Source organism: Accipiter gentilis, chromosome 25 (assembly GCF_929443795.1).
Source record: "Accipiter gentilis chromosome 25, bAccGen1.1, whole genome shotgun sequence".
NCBI lineage: Eukaryota > Metazoa > Chordata > Aves > Accipitriformes > Accipitridae > Astur > Astur gentilis.
This window is the reverse complement of record NC_064904.1, coordinates 6,880,847-6,900,145: the sequence shown is the minus strand read 5'-3', so window position 1 is coordinate 6,900,145 and position 19,299 is coordinate 6,880,847. Positions and strand designations below refer to the sequence as shown.

Here is a 19,299-nt window from a genome sequence, read left to right as displayed (position 1 = left end):
TTCTGTTGTAGTTCTTCTGTTGTAATGGTACATCCTTATCCTGAGTCTTTTTAAGAGCATTATCAATGTACCCCATTTCTGGATTCCTAGTTTATTGTTTGACCACTTGACTCTTCAGGCGGAAAGTTTGCCATCAGATAAGATGTTGATGGTACTCAACTACCTATGCTATGGTCTCCGAGTAGGGTATAGTTCTTGTTTTCCTATTCCACCCACACATACAAACCCCTAATTTTTTTCCTTTGAGAGGGTAGACTTGCTAAGATTACTCTAAGGCCACTGTACAACTTTCTGGTTAGATGCTTTTGAAACCGTGGCAAGTATCAGTAACAAATAAAGTAAAAATTCCCAGTAAACTGTCTATTTTATTAGTTTTATGTTAAGTATAAAGGATAATAATTTCTGCTTTATTTATCTAGCTGCCTCAAGAAGTATTTTCCTTTTTAGCATAATTATCTTAAGGTAAATTTCAAATTACAATTCCATTAAATTCTAAAATACTCTTTTAAGGGTTTTTTTCTGAGATTCAGAAACATACAAAGTTCAAAGTGTAGTTGTAGTAATTTAGGGGGGAGGGGGAAACTTGATCCATTAGAAACACGAAAGTTCCCAAGGTCATCTAAATAACAAAAGCAGACTTCTAAGTATTTTTATAATAGAACAATTGTCATAATCCTTACAAAGATTGCGCTATATAAGAAACAAGATCTCAGTCTTAAATTAATAGCTCAAGAATGTACTCTTTGAACTGATATTTGAATTCATGTGTTGTAGATACTGTCAGACTGTCGAGCTGTGTTGGTTGTTCTGGGACCCTGGTGTGCAGATAAGGTAGCTGGGATGATGGTGAGAGAGCTACAGAAGTATATCAAACATGAACAAGAGGAGCTGCACAGGAAATTTTTATTGTTTACAGACACTTTCCTAAGGAAAATACATGCACTCTGTGAAGAGCACTTCTCGCCTGCCTCACTTGATCTGAAATTTGTAACCCCAAAAGTAATAAAGCTGCTTGAAATCTTGCGCAAATATAAACCATATGAACGGCAGCAGTTTGAAAGTGTTGAATGGTATAACAATAGGAATCAGGATAACTACGTATCTTGGAGTGATTCTGAAGATGATGATGAGGATGAAGAAATTGAGGAGAAAGAGAAGCCGGAGACTAATTTCCCATCTCCCTTTACTAATATTTTATGTGGAATTATTTTTGTGGAAAGAAGATACACAGCAGTTGTTCTAAATAGGTAAAGCTTTTTATTTTTTTATTTTTTTTAAATGCAGTTAAAAAAAGAAAAAAGTCAGACTCAGCTGCAGGCACATGGATGTTACTATGAATATGTAGGGGATTGTCTTGGATTTTCAGAACTCTTATTTTAAAGTTGGTTTAGGAGATCATACTGGATCTGTGTAAAGAATAACAACAAAAAAATTCACTCTCTGTATATATGGGGTGGATGGGAAGTGCATATGTCTTTGAAAATTGTACTCAAGGGCTTGTTTTGGACCTGAGTTTGTATTTGATTCCCTTAGAAGGCAAAATGTGAAATACTGTACTGTCATGGTTTAATCCCAGCCAGCAGCTAAGCACCACGCAGCTGCTCGCTTACTTCCCTCCCACCCAGTGGGATGGAGGAGAGAATCAAAAGGGAAAAAGTGAAACTTGAGATAAGAACAGTTTCATAGAACAGAAAGGAAAAAAACTAATAATGATAATAGTAACAGTAATAAAATGACAGTACTAATAAAAGGACTGGAATATACAAAAGTGATGCACAATGCAATTGCTCACCACTCGCTGACCGATGCCGTTAATTCCCAAGCAGCGATCCCCCCTGGCCAACTCCCTCCAGTTTATATACTAGATGTGACATCACATGGTATGGAATGCCCCTTTGGCCAGTTTGGGTCAGTTATCCTGGCTGTGTCCACTCCCAACTTCTTGTGCCCCTCCAGCCTTCTTGCTGGTTGGGCATCAGAAGCTGAAGAAGCCTTGGCTTAGCCTAAACACTACTTAGCAACAACTGAAAACATCAGTGTGTTATCAACATTCTTCTCATACTGAATCCAAGACATAACACTGTACCAGCTACTAGAAAGAAAATTAACTCTATCCCAGCTGAAACCAGGACACTGTACTTAACTTGTAAAATAGTCATATACTGATTTGTCTTAATCTGTGTTTAAACTTATATTTGCAATGGATGCTGGAAACTTCCCTAACCTACAGAGTGCAACACTCCTGGAAATTTTACCATTACCTTACTAAATCACTTTATTATATGATCCAAGTCTACAGAAAACCAAATTTGCCCTTGCACGAATATCTTTAAGATTTACCAGTACTACTTTAACAGTTGGTGTTTATAAAAAACCTATTCAGTCAAACACTAAGCACTTTCTTAAAGTCTCCACCAAGAAAAATATGAATCCTCGAGTATTTGCCAAGGTATACTATGCAATACTCTAGTTCCTTATCAGTTCTTATTCCTGAATGTGATTCACGTTAGTTTTACATAACACTTAATTGTTAAATGCTGTTTGCCACAAACCATGGATGACATCTGATTTATTCACCTATCTTGATTTTGAGGATTTGGTAGGGGTTTTTTGATAGTGTACTAAATGTCCTATGCAATTTGTTTATTGCATTCTGGATACCTCTGAATCTGACCAGTCTGTTGTTACCTTTTTGCGTGAGTCAGTAGTTTGAGTGCATAATATATTCTTTGATCTGCAGACTTCCCTATGTGTTTTGTGAACTTCATCTTTTTTCTTTGCCTTTTTTTGCATTTTTAGATACGTTTACATAAATAAGCAATATGAGGCAAACTAAGCCATTCAGTGAAATGAACATATTCTCTTAACTCCTGAAGAAATAACGTTAACAGATTCTGATAAATTTTTGCTGAGATAAAATGAGTATTTCATTATCCTGCAGGGAGTGAACAGAACTGTGAATTTTTTTTCTTCTCTGCTAAGTTATGAATGTGATTGAAATTATACTTTTTCCACTGTGCATTCTTGTAGACCAATTTATGTACTATACTATATCCTAATTGCTGTTGAACCTGACAGAATATGACGTCTAGATCAGATAGGTAACCAAATTCTGCAGTCTTTAAGCTTTAGGCACGTTTGGTACAGGTTATTGGCAGCAAAAAAACAAAACTATATGTAACTTATTATCCACTTCTGAAAGCTACCTAGCAGATTCTCAAAATGCTCCTTCACCTCATATAACACATCTGGTCTCAAAATACCTGGATGATCAGCAGACCTGAGCTGTTGGAATTAAGACCGAAAGCTTTCAGTTAAGAACCTCACTGTAGGCTCACTTCAATTGAGTGGATTTAGTTCAAGGGCGTCTGCTGATTGTAGCTATACTTACGCTGTATATACAAGTGGAAAGACTGTCTCCTGAATAAGGAAGTCATGATTGTTTGCATTAGTATATCAAAACCAGTTGAGCTTACAGTAATCTAGTATGGATCATTATACAGAACTAAGTTAAAGCAGAAGTATAATTTTTCTTAAAATATATTTATTATGATAGTATTTAGAGACTAAAATCCCATTTTATGAAGTCCATGATGGCTAAGGAAGGGCAAAATTCATGGCATGTGTTTTACTTTCTGGGAGAAATGGGTAGGAATTTTCTCTGAAGCAGTAATTAGAGACAATATCTTTCTTTAGAGATCTTTAGCAATAGCCACTGCACATGTAAATACTACAAATTAGAAAAAAACACCAAAACTTCAACTTAGTCTTTATTATTACACACAACTGATGAAGTGGCACACTTATTGTTTTATTTGGTGTATACAGTTGAGTTCTGGTGTCTGTAAGCTCCTTTTCAGAATAGACAGCATCTTCTAAAGCCCAGTTTCCTTCCATTTTCATTGCGGTGCCTCTCAACTCTCTCTGAGAGGGGTCTGAAAGCAGAAGGTTTTGTATCTATTTGAAAAACAGCACCTGTTATCTACCACTAATAATACTTTTTTAACCACAAGGTTGAAGTCTTGAATATTTGTCAAGAACTTGCTAAAGATCTGCACAGTGAAATGTTTATTCAGATGTTTTTAATTGTCCACTTCTGTAATAAGTGAGATACAGTAACAATGTTTGAGATGCTTAGTAGGTACTCAGACTGAAGCTATATGACTTGACAAATATGCCATGTGGAAAAAGAAATCTAAAAAAATAATTATGGGTTTTGTCCAGTTATTAACCCGTGCTTAGTACGTCTGTCTCAAGAGCCTGGACTGCATAGAGAAACATGAATCTATTTAGCCTTGAACTAACAAATCACACACATTTTAGTACAGGACGATCCTTCCAGTCTGTTTCCGTAAGCATAGCAAGCTGTTTGCCACTTTTCTACTCTCTTGCCTATATTCCCTGTCCATTCCAGTTTTAACAGATGGTGAAGGAAGGAAAGGAAGTCTTCACGGTGTTTTTTGTTCCCATAAATCTTGTTTAAAACAGTGGCCAGGTGAAGGGGAGAGACTTCAGTAGTTTTCCAAGGGTAGAAAGGGCAGAGAGAACTTTGCCATTTTCCATCTGGTTTGGCAGCAGCCTGCTGGGCAGGTGGTAGGCATGTAGCGGGGGACTGGCACAGCACCCATCTTATGTGAGGCAGAACTGCTAGAGATGTAATTGGGAAGGGTTAGAATTACTCTTGGAGGTACACAGAGGCAGGCTGTCCTTTGGGTATGAGGAGCACCTGGTAGTAGACATGACAGATGTGCTATGAGCAAAGTGGTCCTGGGATGGCTATAGTGAGATGTGCAAGGGATGTAACTTTTCGTTTATGATCCCTTGATTTTTTTATTGGCTCTGCTGCTCAAAAACCTGTTATGGTTGAGAAATCCCAGGTTCTGTTCATGCTGAAAACAGAACAACTAAGGATGCTACAGCATAATTACTTTGATTGCATAATGTAATTATGCTTTTAAATCCATAAATGCCTAGTTCTAGATTCAGTGCGTTATTTATATAAGCAATCTTGACCTTTTTGGAAATCAAAACACTGCAGAAGCCAGCCTTTTCTGATTCTGTAACCCAAAGACAGACATAGGGGAATAAACTGAGAGCATGGATGATCCTTAGCCCCCTGTTCAGCGTTCCTTTTAAAGAATTGGATTAAATCCTCTAATTGTAGATATACTTGGGTTAATTGCAAAAGTAATAAACATCTCACTGAGTAGGCTGAGCATTGCTCTTCAGAAAAACAGGTCAACATTTTGTCGTTAGTATACCTGAACAGAATATGTATTATTATATTAAGGAGAATAAGAATCTGTATTTTAACCTGAATATTAACACATTATATTGAGGAAACATACTTTGTTGACGTCTTTCTGCTAAAATCAGTCATAATTTACAGAAAATGAGATTAACTAAAGCAGTTGTGAGTAGGGTGCCTTAACAACAGGGAGCCTTAGAGTAATAGATAGGTTTAAAAATACCTGGTTTTACCATGGTAGGTCTGATATACATGTGATTCATGCACATTCATGCTGTGTATGTATGCAGTCTGTCTTTTATTATCCTTACAGAAGTTTTCACTAGAATTTGTGTTTTTGGAGAAGCCTGAGGTCAGTGTATGTGTTAGCATGGCTTAATTGTCATGCTTCCATTTTTTTCTATTAATGTAGGTCTTCCAAACTAAAGATTGTCTTCCATTTTCTGGGTTGTGTGACTTCTAAAAACACATGTAATATTTATAGGTTGATAAAAGAAGCTGGCAAGCAAGATCCAGAACTGGCTTACATCAGTAGCAATTTTATAACTGGACATGGCATTGGCAAGAACCAGCCTCGTAACAAGCAGATGGAAGTAGAATTCAGAAAACAGGAAGAGGTAACTTAAAGAAAAATAATGGAAACTAGCAGTACCTTCAGAACCTTTTGTTTTCTTCCTTTTTTTTTTTTTTTTTTCCTTTTACTTGTGTGTGTGTGTGTGTCTTTAAAAACAAGAAAAAAAACCTTAACAGGCAGCATCTGGGGCACAATCATTGGAAGTTCAGGGAATACCCAGGGTTTAACAGATATGCACACTTACTGGAGATACAGATATTCATCATTAAAATAAAACCAAACAAAAAAACACCCCAACATTTGGAGACATTGCTATGTCACATTACACAAACAGAAATTAAAACTTCATGTAAGATCATGTTTGTGTCTAGTCATATCATCAACCATGTAATTTTTCTGCATTGGGTTAGTAGTAGTACAGTAATACTGTAAAGAAGATCAAGGTTCCTGATGTTTTCAACAGTTGAGCTGGTTTTAATATTTATCTTTGCTGGGAGTGAATTTGGTAAATCGTTAAAGATATTAATATAAACCCACGTGATTTTGGTTTCACTTAAAACATGTGAAGTATTTTGAAAGCAAATGCATTTATCCCTCACCCCTGGCTGGGTTGTCTTTCAGACTTCCCTCCAGAAACCTCACCTTTCCTTAGCATTGTTTAATAAATAGTATAAATACCAGCTCTAGAATGTGCTCCACCCCCTAAGAATGTTTCAACCTCAGAACAGTTGGAAAAGATGCTGTCCTAAAAGCAGCATTTCTAAAATTATTTTTTTTTTTAATACTACAGCTGAAAAGTTATAAATAAATAGACGGGATCCTCTCCATTGCTAGTGGCTGTACTAGCTTCTTGGACTTGTGTAATTCCACATACCAGGTTTGATTCCTAGAAATCTGCCTGTTCTGATAAATAGTCTTGCTCTGTTTCCAAAAAGACTCTTTTGTACTAGTTTTATAAAACATCTGCATATTTAGACAAGTTTTTGGAATATCTGATCCACTCTGTTTTTACTAGTTTTTGATGAATCTGGTGACGGAAAAGGATCTGGGACTAATCTCTCAAATTTGTCTTCATTACTTTTGCAGGTTCTTAGAAAATTTCGAGCACATGAGACGAACTTACTTATTGCTACTAGTATTGTAGAAGAGGGTGTTGATATACCAAAATGCAACTTGGTGGTGCGTTTTGATTTGCCCACAGAATACCGTTCCTACGTGCAGTCAAAAGGAAGAGCTAGAGCACCAATTTCCAATTACATTATGTTAGCAGATACAGACAAAATCAAAAGTTTTGAAGAAGATCTTAAGACATACAAAGCAATTGAGAAGGTATGAGGTCAAAGGAATGTGCCTGGTTTTGTTAAATATATAGGTATTTTTTTTAAGGGGAAAATCTCTCATCATGTTCTGTTCTTGAAATGTTAAGATCCTCAGAAACAAGTGCTCAAAATCTGTTGATACCAATGAAACTGAAACTGAACCCATTGTTGATGATGACGATGTATTTCCACCCTATGTGTTGAGGCCAGATGAGAACAGTCCAAGAGTTACTATTAATACTGCTATTGGACACATAAATAGGTAAGAGGCATATTCACTTTTTACTACTTGTCTTGAATAAAAAGATTCTTTGTCTTGCAATATGGAAGCACAGGCTGGGGCATTGTACACATATTCGCTTAGAAATCTTGACAGGAACTTCTCTCTTAAGGAAAGTGGTCACAGTGATTGGAAGAGATAATTTGCTTTTTGTCTCTTTATCCTACAGAGGTTCTAGCTCTGATAATAAATATAGTGATGACAGTCCCTGTTTAATTAAAAGCTGCCTGAAAACTTCAGTTTCAAAAGGGGTAGTAAGATTATTTTGGGGGTTTTTTTTTGCTCGACAAACTAGCTTTAAACATACCAAAACAAATAAATAGAAGTGGCTTGTTAAAACTGTAGTAAAATCTTCCAGTTCTACTATTCACATTTGTAATAGCAATCTGTTGTCATGTTTAAAAAAAAAAATAAAGCTGAACATAATACAAGTCCCCAGGACAGGATGGTATGTTTCCAAGGGGGCTAGCCAAGTACCATCTTTGTAAGGCTGTAGCAATTAGAGGAGGCCCTCAGTGACAGGAAAAGATAAATGTTATGACACTTCAAAAAAGGCAAGGAAAATGGTCTGGGGAGCTACAGACTGGTCAGTTTTACCTTAGTCATATGGAATGTTATGGACGAAGTCCTCATGGAAGCAGTCTCCAGGTGCATAAAGGAAAAAGGGGGTTGGCTGCAGCCAAGTTTTATTGAGGGTAGTTTTTGCCTGACCAACCTTGTCTCCTGTGTGATGAAGTGATTGACCCTAGGAACTGCAGAAAAGCAGTGAATATCATTGACTTAAGTAAAGCTTTTGATGCAACTGCCCTAGTACCTCAGTACCTAAATTCTTGAGATGCAGACCGTTTTGGTGGACTGTCTGGTAAATAAAACCTGGCAAAGCAGTGAGATTCAAAGGGTGTAATGGTAGATGGTTCAAAGGCTAGCTGGCAGCTGGTTATATGTGGCATTACTCATGGGCCACTAGGAGGTCCAATGCAGTTTAACATCAGCATGTTTGCATTTGACACCAAGCGGGAGAGGGAGAAGTGAGTGCAGTGGAGGAAAGACTACTCTTCAGAGGACAGAACCGTGACAAGTAAGAGGAATAAGATAACAGTAAACTCAGAAGATTAAATGACAAATACACACTCTGGGACCTGAGATGGAATAGTCTTGTGCATCATTACAACCTTGGAACCACCTTGCTGGAGACCAGCTTTGTAGTGAAGGACTTGGAGGTCTTCTGCTCTGTAGTTATTTGAATATGAGTCAGCAGTGTCCCCTTGCAATGCTCAGTATGGCCTGTAACCATCTTCTGTATGGTTTAGACCAGTAAGGTAAGATTCCACTGAAACGTGTTTAGGTTTCAATTTGCAGCTTTTGATGATTTGTAAAATGTTTTGTGCACTTAGGTACTGCGCTAGATTACCGAGTGATCCATTTACACACCTAGCTCCCAAGTGTAAAACCCGAGAACTACCTGATCATACGTTTTACTCTACTCTCTACCTGCCAATCAACTCGCCTCTTCGAGCTTCAATTGTTGTAGGTATTTGGGGAAAGAAAAGCATGGAAATAAGTGAATGTGTTGTTATAGATGTGTCTGTGCCATTTCTAGAATTAGTTTAATTGTTGTTAATGAAAATCACTTTTTCTTTTCCTGTGTTGTGCTCTGTAACTGTATTTAGATTGCTGTTTGTTTCTGTTATAATCTGTTTTCCAGCAGTTACTCTTTATTCTAAATGTAAAAATATTTAGATACTCTTCCCAGTGCCTTGGTTTTTTTCACACATTTATGTATCAGTTGTAGGAAAATGTCCTTCATTAGTTTTGATCAATAGTATGTTGTGTTCTTGTAATTTTGTAATTTTGGCTTTTGTGGAAAAACAACATAAGCTTGAATATCTTCACAAAACTGTCATCAGTGTGTTTTTTAAAAAAGTTTTGCTTACCTAATATATTTGTGTTAAATTAAACTAATTAAACATGTATAGTAAGTAATGTGCTAATCAACCGAAGTTCTTAAGAAATATTTAAATGTTTATAGGGTCCTCCAATGAGTTGTGCAAGACTGGCTGAGAGAGTTGTAGCTCTTATTTGCTGTGAAAAACTGCACAAAATTGGTAAGAACTGGAAAAGCAACACCTCTTTGGTAAAGAATATTTTATAATTGAGAAATTGAACATGGTATGGATGTTATGCATATACATGCATTTTTGCTATAGCCATCTAATATAGCTTCCTTTCCCTTGCCTTATTTTGTGATACAATCATTTACTTAGTAATTTAGCTTACACCTTGTAAGCTAAAGTTAGATTTTCCAGGGTAATCTTGTTATCTAACACATTTTGTCTTAAACAGCAAATGCAGTCTTAATATAAGACACGTAGATTTTGACATTGAATATATTTAATAAAGGGGAAAAGAGTCTTGTTCTCTAGAAGATGTTGATGATAGGTCAGGGACTACATCCCGCAGCCAAAAAATAACTTGTTTTTTAAAGTCATTTGTTACAAATTAAAATATAAAATACACAGCCTTAAATTTATTGTATTCTCTACAGTATTGTAAGTCATGTTCCAAAAATAGGACATTGCAGGATTACTTCAGGTCTCTTGTCTCTAGTAAGTGTAATGGAGCATGTTCTTTATTGTGGAATGTTTTAAAGAGAATACCATGTTATGAGTACTTTGATGAAGTACAGAAGTATTTATGTATCTTTTAAGCAAAAAAATTTGTAGGTCTGGGGTTTGTATTTTTTTTCTGTCCGAGTTAAACCTTTTGATCACTGAATTCATACCAATAAATGTATCCAAGAATAACACCGTGATTGCTCAACTCGGTGTTGAGAGTGCACGTTCAACAGTAGTAATTCCCTTTTTAGAATGATACAGAAATATAACTGTTCCCTCTTTCTTGGCATAACTCTATGTGAGTGATTTTTTTAAATTACTATTTCAGTTACTGGTTGCTTTTTATGGGGAAGAAGAGTTTATTTTTCTTTGATACTGTCATTATGGAATTCAACTTTTTTTTTCATTAAAATTTCAGATGTTTTTACTATAAATAAGTATTTTTGCCAAAAACTAAACCTTTATCACTCCTTCCCCAAAGCTACACTTTGGGAGTCTTGCAGTAGTAAGTGTAGTTTAAAAACTTTGGTGAGGTGTTTTCATGAGCAATCACACCTACTGCGTAGTATCTGAAGGAACAAAGATTTGATTGCTCATAATGCTATTTCTCTGTACTCTTTCATAATATTCAGGTGAACTGGATGATCATTTGATGCCAGTTGGTAAAGAAACGGTTAAATATGAGGAGGAGCTTGATTTACATGATGAAGAAGAAACCAGTGTTCCAGGAAGGCCAGGCTCTACAAAACGAAGACAGTGCTATCCTAAAGCTGTTAGTATCACTCACTGCTGTCCACATCTCTGATCAAATGCTTTATGTACTGATAAGGCAAAATTGCCAACTTTTAATCTGATAAGAATCTTTTACAATAAGTCTTGCATTTGTAGCGGAAATATTTTGCAGTTTTAACTGGATGGAAACTTGCACTATTACCTGAATGAGCTTATGGGACCATATGCTTTAGAAGCATGCTTGTAGTTCAAAGAACGTACACTTTCTGTAAAGCTTGTTGGCTGTATTTGCCAAGTATAGAAATAACCGGGAGGAAGAATTGTCTTGCATTAATAAGCTGTAAAATCTTTATGTTCTCAGGTAAATATACTAGAGCAAAGGAAGAATTACTGGCTTTCTAGACAAATAATTGAAGATTCAGGGAGATGCCGAGGGTCAGGTGCTAAATACAGAAATTAAAAATTTATATTTTTTTTAGATGCTTGGTTTAGTTTGGTGACTTTACTGGTCAAACACAGAATTTCATAAATTTTTGTTGAAATCTTAGAATACCAAAGAAGTGTATTTTTAATATTTTTTTACTTTTAAAATAGTTCTAAATATTATACTTAATACACTAAAGGGGTCACACTATAACTCTGCATTATTAAGTGACTTATCCATAGATCTGTTACAACAGGTTTCAGCCACATCGGTTTGTACAATTGCACTTCTTAGATAGTATTTATGGTGGAACATCAAATACTTTAAGAGAAAATGGAGTAAAGAAGCTTTGTCAGAGTATTTTGCAACTACTCTGGAACCTTCCTTCTTGCCCTGCAGTTATTACAAGTTCTGTCTAAAGTCCTTTGAATAGGGCAGGTAACTCATTCAGAATAGATTGCATAGTAGCTTCTGTTAATACTTGCATTTCACGGAGAAACTGATAGCCTTTGGTCACATACGGGAATGTCAGCATGTACCCTCAGAGTAGTAGGCTACAGTGCTGCGTTGTACTTCTCGTGTGCAGCCTCAGTTATGGTGATAGCCCTTAAGTAATTCCATTCTTGGCATCCTCTGCATGCCCCAATTTTATTAATACTTTAAATAATTGGTTATTAGGAAAGCTTAGGAAGGATACTGTGGCATCAGAGTGTATTACAGAGGGAATGACAGATGAGAACCTTTTTCTTGCAAGACTTCACAAACAGTTTGAATCTTTGCACAGTGCTTCTTGATGCTTCTTGTTATAAGTGCCTTTCTCAGTCCTCTTACCTCACTAGTGATTGTTGGAGTAAGAGTGACTCATAAAATGCACAATTACGGTATCTCTCATTCAGAGTAGTTGATTTGTCAAGTGATGCATCATTCTTTCTCAGTTATTTTTTTAGTGCAGAATCCAAGAATACTTTCCCTTGCTTTTGTACCAACTTTTCACATCTGGAAAAGAAGCTTTGGCAAATGTTGAAGGTCTACAAGAACCTCTTGGGCTTAATATAGTTATTAAACTTATGAGTAATTTTCCATTAAGCCAAGACCATAGTTTTGCTACAGTATAACTTTAAAATCCAGGACTACATGTATTGCAATTTAGTTTTAGATAAGCAGGAGGATCATTTTTGAGACCTACAAAATAATGAACTCCTAACAAACATAAAGCATGGTTTCTTAAGGTCTATGACAAACATGAGCAGCAGAGTTAAAAATGCTTGTGGGTGTTGCAAGTATTCACATCTGCAAGCTAGAATTGTTATTAGAAAACTTCTATAGTGTAGTGCCTGGGCAAAGGGGCAGTGTATTGAAATTTTTGTGTGTTTGTCACAAGTGTTTAAAACTTTTTTGATACTTTTTAAACAGTTCTGCTAGGGAAAAGAATCCAAGTTAATGAAGCTGTAGGTTCAGCCAAGCTTATATGAAAAATGAATTACTGGGATGTAGGTTTTTTTTCCTGTGCACACACGTTTTCTTTTCTACACACCACCCCACCCCACGCCCAACTATTAAGGTCCAAAGACGTTGGACATGAAGTGTGCTCCAGAGTTACTGGCTAAATATGGAAATTGGCATCAAAATGTCACTTGTATTTATGGTGAAGCGCTGTCTGTTCTACAGTTAGACTTGCATTTCTGAGACAGGGTGGACACAGAGGAAATTTAGGGATGCAATGGAAGTTGCCTCTTGGCAAATAGGAAGATCTGGGAGTATCGTGCTCCCTTGATGCAAGTGTTTGGACAGATCTAGTGGCTGCCAGGCCAGGCTGCTGACCAAACATTTTTGCTTAAGAAAGAAAACATTACTTAAGTCCAGATTAATTTTTTTTTATTTCTCACTTTTAGCATATCTTTCCAAATAAACATGTGAAGTCTTGTTCAAAGAATAGTCTTTAGGTGAATTTTGCAGATTTTTATCATGTTAAATTTTTTTTGTGTGTTTTGATTTTTAGATTCCAGAATGTTTGAGGGATAGTTATCCCAAACCTGATCAGCCCTGTTACCTGTATGTAATAGGAATGGTGTTAACGACTCCTCTACCTGATGAGCTCAACTTCAGGAGACGAAAGCTATATCCTCCTGAGGATACGACGAGATGTTTTGGCATATTGACAGCCAAACCTATACCTCAGGTAATGAATCTAACTCCTTTCCTTATTCTACATGCCTTACAACCTGTCATTTTCCACTTATTCCTCACCCCCAGACTGAGGGGTTGGAAATTACCCTAAGTGCTGCTTGTATCAAATAACTTCCAGAAAATAAGCAATAATATCCATCCTATCCAGTCACCACTTCATTTTCTGTCTTTAGTGGTGGAACAATCTGTTCTGTTTTTGCCAAACTTTTGTTTTACAATTTTATTTTTTATTATTTTGCAGTGGCAAATTCAGAATGGTCCTCCTTTTTTAGATAAGGTATGACAGGAGTGGCATATCAGCTACAGAGGTGGCCTGCAGTGCTGTCTTATCTGTATGAAAGCTATGGTAACAAGTCCTCCTAGCATTGCTCTTCTGCAGCAACAGAAAAAGTAGACCATGTTGATTGAAATTGATACCTCTTGCTTCAGAAAACTTCCAGTTTTAATAGAAAGGCATTTTCTGTGGATGAGACTCAGCTGAGGAAGATTTTTTGAAATCATATTTTCTGTTGTCCACAGAAGAAAACATTTCAGGAATATTGCTGGTTTTCACATTTCTTCCTCCTTAATGGAAAAGACTTCTGTTTTTACTTGATCTTATATAAAAAGCTGTAAAACACAAGGTGAACTATTAAAAAAAAAAAAAAAAAAAGGCAGCCATTCTTTAAGCCTTCAAAGTCTCGTCTATAATTGAAGGTCATCAAGGATCAGAATTCTGATCCAGTTTGATGCAGTTTGCTGTGTGGTCAGGCAAGTGCTGCCTCAGCATCTAAACTAAACAACTGGTACTCTGTAGAGGACTCCTACTCTGGATTTTCTCTCTTGATTTCTTTTGGTTTTTTCTTATTTAGATTCCTCACTTTCCTGTGTATACTCGCTCTGGAGAGGTTACAATATCTATTGAGCTTAAGAAATCTGGTTTTACTCTGTCTCTGCAAATGCTTGAGCTGATAACACGACTCCACCAGTACATTTTTTCACATATTCTTCGTCTTGAGAAACCTGCACTAGAGTTCAAACCCACAGAAGCTGATTCAGCCTATTGTGTTCTACCTCTTAATGTTGGTAAGAACAGAGCTCTTGTCTTTTAAATATTCACTTTGAATTAATTTAGCAACATGTCTGTTAATGTTTATGTTAAATTTCAGGTGTTTGCTGTAGAAATTATATCATGTGGTAGTAGGAAAATTTGTCAGTTATATTTTTATTACTTCTTCACAATTCCAAATTAGTTTTAACTTGATGATGTGAGTTGATTTATAGTAGGCTTCAGCTGACTCCATAAGGGTCTAAAATATATATATATATATATATATATATATATATCCTTTGAAGTTTTTTTGAAATAATCAAATATGTTTATACAATAAGAAAAAATTTTTGTAATTTACATCTTCCCAGAAAAGTTCAGCCTGGAAAACTGTCCCCTGAATAACTGAGTTTACACGTTTTCCTTTTTAAGTTGATGACTCCAGCACTTTGGACATTGACTTTAAGTTTATGGAAGACATTGAGAAATCTGAGGCGCGTACAGGCATTCCTAGTACACAATATACAAAAGAAATGCCTTTTATTTTCAAGTTAGAAGATTACCAGGATGCAGTTATCATTCCACGGTGAGTACTGTATACATACTTTAGGTATGTACCTACTGTGTTTATACAAACACTTGTAATAAGGGGATGTTAGTGTCTGCAACAGAATTGCTTGTAAGAAATGAATGGTATTAATCTGAAGGTATCTGGTGGTGTCTCATAATTTAAAGATAACTTTTAGTCAATAGTTAATCTTGTACAGTAGGATTTAAGTGTTTAGGCCTCCCAAGACTCATTACCTTTTTATTAGGAATAGTAGAATTCACCACAAAACTTAAGTAGTATTCTGATAAAACTTTGTGACTCCATCAAGAACTGGCCTACTGAAACTGATTTTAATTTGGAAGATTGAGTGGGAGTTGTGTTCTCTGGTTACTGCTTATACGCACCAAAGGCTTGCTCAAGGAAGGTATGCTGTTGATAGATGGAAAAATTAACAACTGAAAAAGACCAGTTAAAAGAATCTTTCTGTGGAGTGGTATTTAGAGGAGAAGTTTACATCATTTTATGTACTGGATATGCAAAGGTTCTCTAGAATTGGTGGGGTTTTTGGAGACTTAATTTTTCTCTGTCATGTTTGGCATGATGTGAAAAAATGAAATGGATGACTGGCTTGTGCTTGTACCTAGTATATTGTAAGCAATGGTAGTTGCAGAATATATGTGGAAGATAAATATTAGTACTTTGTTTTGGCCTCATCTGTGTTAGACTTTTTTTTTTCTTTAAATATCTTCCTATCAGTGCTGATGAATACTGTGGTAAAAATGCTAGTGTAAAAAAGTGGTGATGAGCCATCACTGTGTATAAGCATTACTTCGTATGATCAGAGTTAACCCTGTAGAAGTAGCTCATAGGTGGTGCAAATTGGCACACTTGCTGGACTTCAGTGAAGCTATGGTATTTCACCTGTCTGAAGATCTGGTCACAGTGTCTAAACCAGTATTATTCTTCCCCCTTACCCCCTGCCCCCACTTCCCCCCCACACACACACTTTTTTTAAATGGGGTTTGGGGCTCGGGTAGGTGGCTGAGTACATCTCTCTTATGAGAATTATTAGTTGCTATCTGATAATTTTCAGGCTTGGGAGAAGCCAAAACATTTTTGACCTTGTTTCATAGATTAATAAATGTCAGAATTTCAAGTACTTCTGTCTTCAGTCAATGTAAAAATGGTGGAAATATGTGCTTATCCTTCTCTGTCCTACTTGGTTGTAAGCTCTGCAGGGGAAGCATAATACAATGACTGTGTATTGGTACAATTCTGATGGAATTCTTCAGAATAGGCATGATTATGATTAACCTAAGAAAAAAGGATTTCCTGAAAGCTCCTTTAACCAGCATGTCCTTCAGTGAAGAAGTTCAGACAGCCTGAGAACATGGTTTTCTTGAATTTTCTCTTTGGAAGGAAGCTGAAAAGACTCGCTAATAGTGTGTAAACAGTGTTTGCATAGAAGCTTAAAGTGATAGATGCAGCAGATCAAAGTATGATATTAGTTAATGTGCAAATCTATATATTGAATGTTGATTTCATTATTTTTTTAATTATTATTTTCCTCTGCCTGTTTATCACCGTGGTATATCCAGTGAGCATCAGTAGCGACAGTAGAGGTGTTGCAGCATTCTGGCTTTATTTTTCTAACATTCTGCTTTTATTACAAGAACTGCGTTGTCCTTGGAAGACTTGTGAATTTACCTTACTATGTATTTGGGGTTTTGTATTTTAACTTTATTTGTGGGATGACTTGGGTAAAATGCCAGTTAAGATGTGAGGTAGTACAGTCTTTGTATGCAGTAGCACATAAGAGACTAGACATTAAAAAGCCCAATCACCAAATTTCATTGTTAAGTGTTTGGAATTAAGAAATTGTCATTTGCAGCATTAGTCTTGGAGATTGTTGGCCAGAGCTTGATTTTTGTATTAGACGTTAAAGACATAAATCCTGCATTTAATTTAAATGTTTCTGTAGAGGGAATTTCATAGATTATAGATGGAGTTTATTCTTCCTCATCTTATAGCACACTTCTCATTTAGTATTTGAGTTAGCTAGAAAAAATGGTTTCTACAACAAAAACCCCACCAACCAAAAACCTCAAGTGAGCTATTTAATGGTTTATCACCTGACCACATTAGAACATGAAGAACTTAGCACAAGCTTTACTCTAACGCTATAACATATGCCAAAATATTGGGTTGTGGTTTTTTTTAGGTATCGAAATTTTGATCAGCCTCATCGATTCTATGTAGCTGATGTATACACTGATCTTACTCCACTCAGTAAATTCCCTTCCCCTGAATATGAAACTTTTGCTGAATATTATAAAACCAAGTATAATCTTGACCTTACCAATCTCAACCAGCCACTGTTGGATGTGGACCACACATCTTCAAGGTAACAACAGTCATTTTTGTGTCTGCTGTTCGTAGTTTGACAATAAAGTGCCTTTTTTTTTTTTTTTTTTTTAATTATGGGATAAAGCTGAGGGCTTGTGTTTTCCAAAACAACTCTGATTTTTTTTCTTGAGATATTTCACTTATGTTATAACTGTAACTTGAATCCATTTTTTTCCAGAGGTAACTGTACTTTCACTTGCTTGTCGTAATGTATTAAGGTTGAATACTAAGCATAAGTCATCACTTCAGAAAGTTTAGGCTAGTTAAGTTCTATTCGTTAATTATGTACTTACATTAAAGTATTTTCACATGTTTTTTAGACTTAATCTTTTGACTCCTCGACATTTGAATCAGAAGGGGAAAGCACTTCCACTAAGCAGTGCTGAGAAGAGGAAAGCAAAGTGGGAAAGTTTGCAGAATAAGCAGGTAAAATAGAAGTATTTAATTCAGTTGCCTATCTCTTAACAGTGATCTGATGACTACCCTTACAGGTAAAATTCTTTTCTTCCCCCCTTTTCTCCCCAGATACTGGTTCCAGAGCTCTGTGCTATACATCCTATTCCAGCATCATTGTGGAGAAAAGCAGTTTGCCTTCCCAGCATACTTTATCGCCTGCACTGCCTTTTGACAGCAGAGGAACTAAGAGCTCAAACAGCCACTGATGCTGGTGTAGGGGTTAAATCACTTCCTGCAGATTTCAGGCATGTCTTTTTTCAGTATATCCGACTTCATTGGAAAACAAGGTGGAAACTTAACCATTACTGCATGAATTTAAGACTGATACACTTTAACTCACGTTAGTGAAGCATAGTTTAAAAAAGACTTGATTGTGAATGGTGAAGTTAGATGCTGTGGTCACTGTTCTTTTCAGAGGAACGTGGCTTTTTTAAAACATGTATGTGCATGTAGAGTCTTCTTGTCTTGTGATAATATTTTTTTGTTAATGAAATCAGCATGTATCTTTACAGATATCCTAACTTGGACTTCGGATGGAAAAAGTCTATTGACAGCAAATCCTTCATCTCTATTCCTAACTCCTCTTTAGTAGAGAATGAAAATTACTGTAAGCACAGCACAATTGTAGTCCCTGAAAATGCTGCACATCAAGGTGCTAATAGAACCTCTTCTGCAGAAAACCATGACCAAATGTCTGTGAGTTACAGAACATTACTCAATGAGTCACCCAGTAAACTCCAAATTGATGTCTCGGCAGAACTTGCAGCAATTAATGGTGTTTCTTATAATAAAAATCTTGCCAATGGCAATTGTGATTTAGTTAACAGAGACTTTTGCCAAGGAAATCAGCTGAATTACTGCAGGCAGGAAATACCTGTACAACCAACTACCTCATATCCCATTCAGAATTTATACAACAGTGAGAACCAGCCCAAGCCCAGCAATGAATGTACTCTACTGAGTAATAAATACCTTGATGGAAATGCTAACAGATCTACCTCAGATGGATGCCCCAAAATGGCAGTGACCACCATTACTTCAAAAGCTATTAATCTTTCAAAAGACAGAGCAGATTCTGAAAAGAACCCTTCCAGTGGGTACTCCTCAAAAACTCTCGGTCCTAATCCTGGTCTCATTCTTCAAGCTTTGACTCTTTCAAATGCTAGTGATGGATTTAATCTGGAGCGGCTAGAAATGCTTGGTGATTCATTTTTAAAGCATGCCATCACTACATACTTGTTTTGCACTTACCCTGATGCTCATGAGGGACGGCTGTCATATATGAGAAGCAAAAAAGTAAGTAATAACAATCCAATGGTACTATGTAACAGGCATTCTGTAACAAGCCGTATATATAACAATTTTGCTAGATTGAATGGCAACAGGTTGATTTAATTCCACAGCTTTACTAATTATATGTTGGGTAGCATGCATACTAGGAATAAAAATACAGGACTACAGCATTAACGTTGCCATAA

The 19,299-nt window shown here is 36.2% G+C and overlaps 1 protein-coding gene across 4 annotated transcripts in view; it reads left to right on the top strand.

Moving 5' to 3' along the window:
* Positions 1-19,299, top strand: part of DICER1 (dicer 1, ribonuclease III) — a 70,277-nt gene that overhangs the window by 37,006 nt on the left and 13,972 nt on the right. For 3 of the 4 annotated variants that reach the window (XM_049828762.1, XM_049828763.1, XM_049828761.1), the window contains exons 10-23: positions 775-1,247; positions 5,733-5,865; positions 6,909-7,151; positions 7,249-7,403; positions 8,816-8,948; positions 9,451-9,526; positions 10,669-10,808; positions 13,192-13,371; positions 14,231-14,444; positions 14,842-14,995; positions 17,181-17,363; positions 17,686-17,791; positions 17,891-18,066; positions 18,334-19,117. In XM_049828762.1, coding sequence (XP_049684719.1) covers positions 775-1,247; positions 5,733-5,865; positions 6,909-7,151; positions 7,249-7,403; positions 8,816-8,948; positions 9,451-9,526; positions 10,669-10,808; positions 13,192-13,371; positions 14,231-14,444; positions 14,842-14,995; positions 17,181-17,363; positions 17,686-17,791; positions 17,891-18,066; positions 18,334-19,117 — 3,150 coding nt within the window. The remainder of the gene's footprint in view (positions 1-774; positions 1,248-5,732; positions 5,866-6,908; positions 7,152-7,248; positions 7,404-8,815; positions 8,949-9,450; positions 9,527-10,668; positions 10,809-13,191; positions 13,372-14,230; positions 14,445-14,841; positions 14,996-17,180; positions 17,364-17,685; positions 17,792-17,890; positions 18,067-18,333; positions 19,118-19,299) is intronic. The other variant, XM_049828764.1, reaches the window with a different exon arrangement.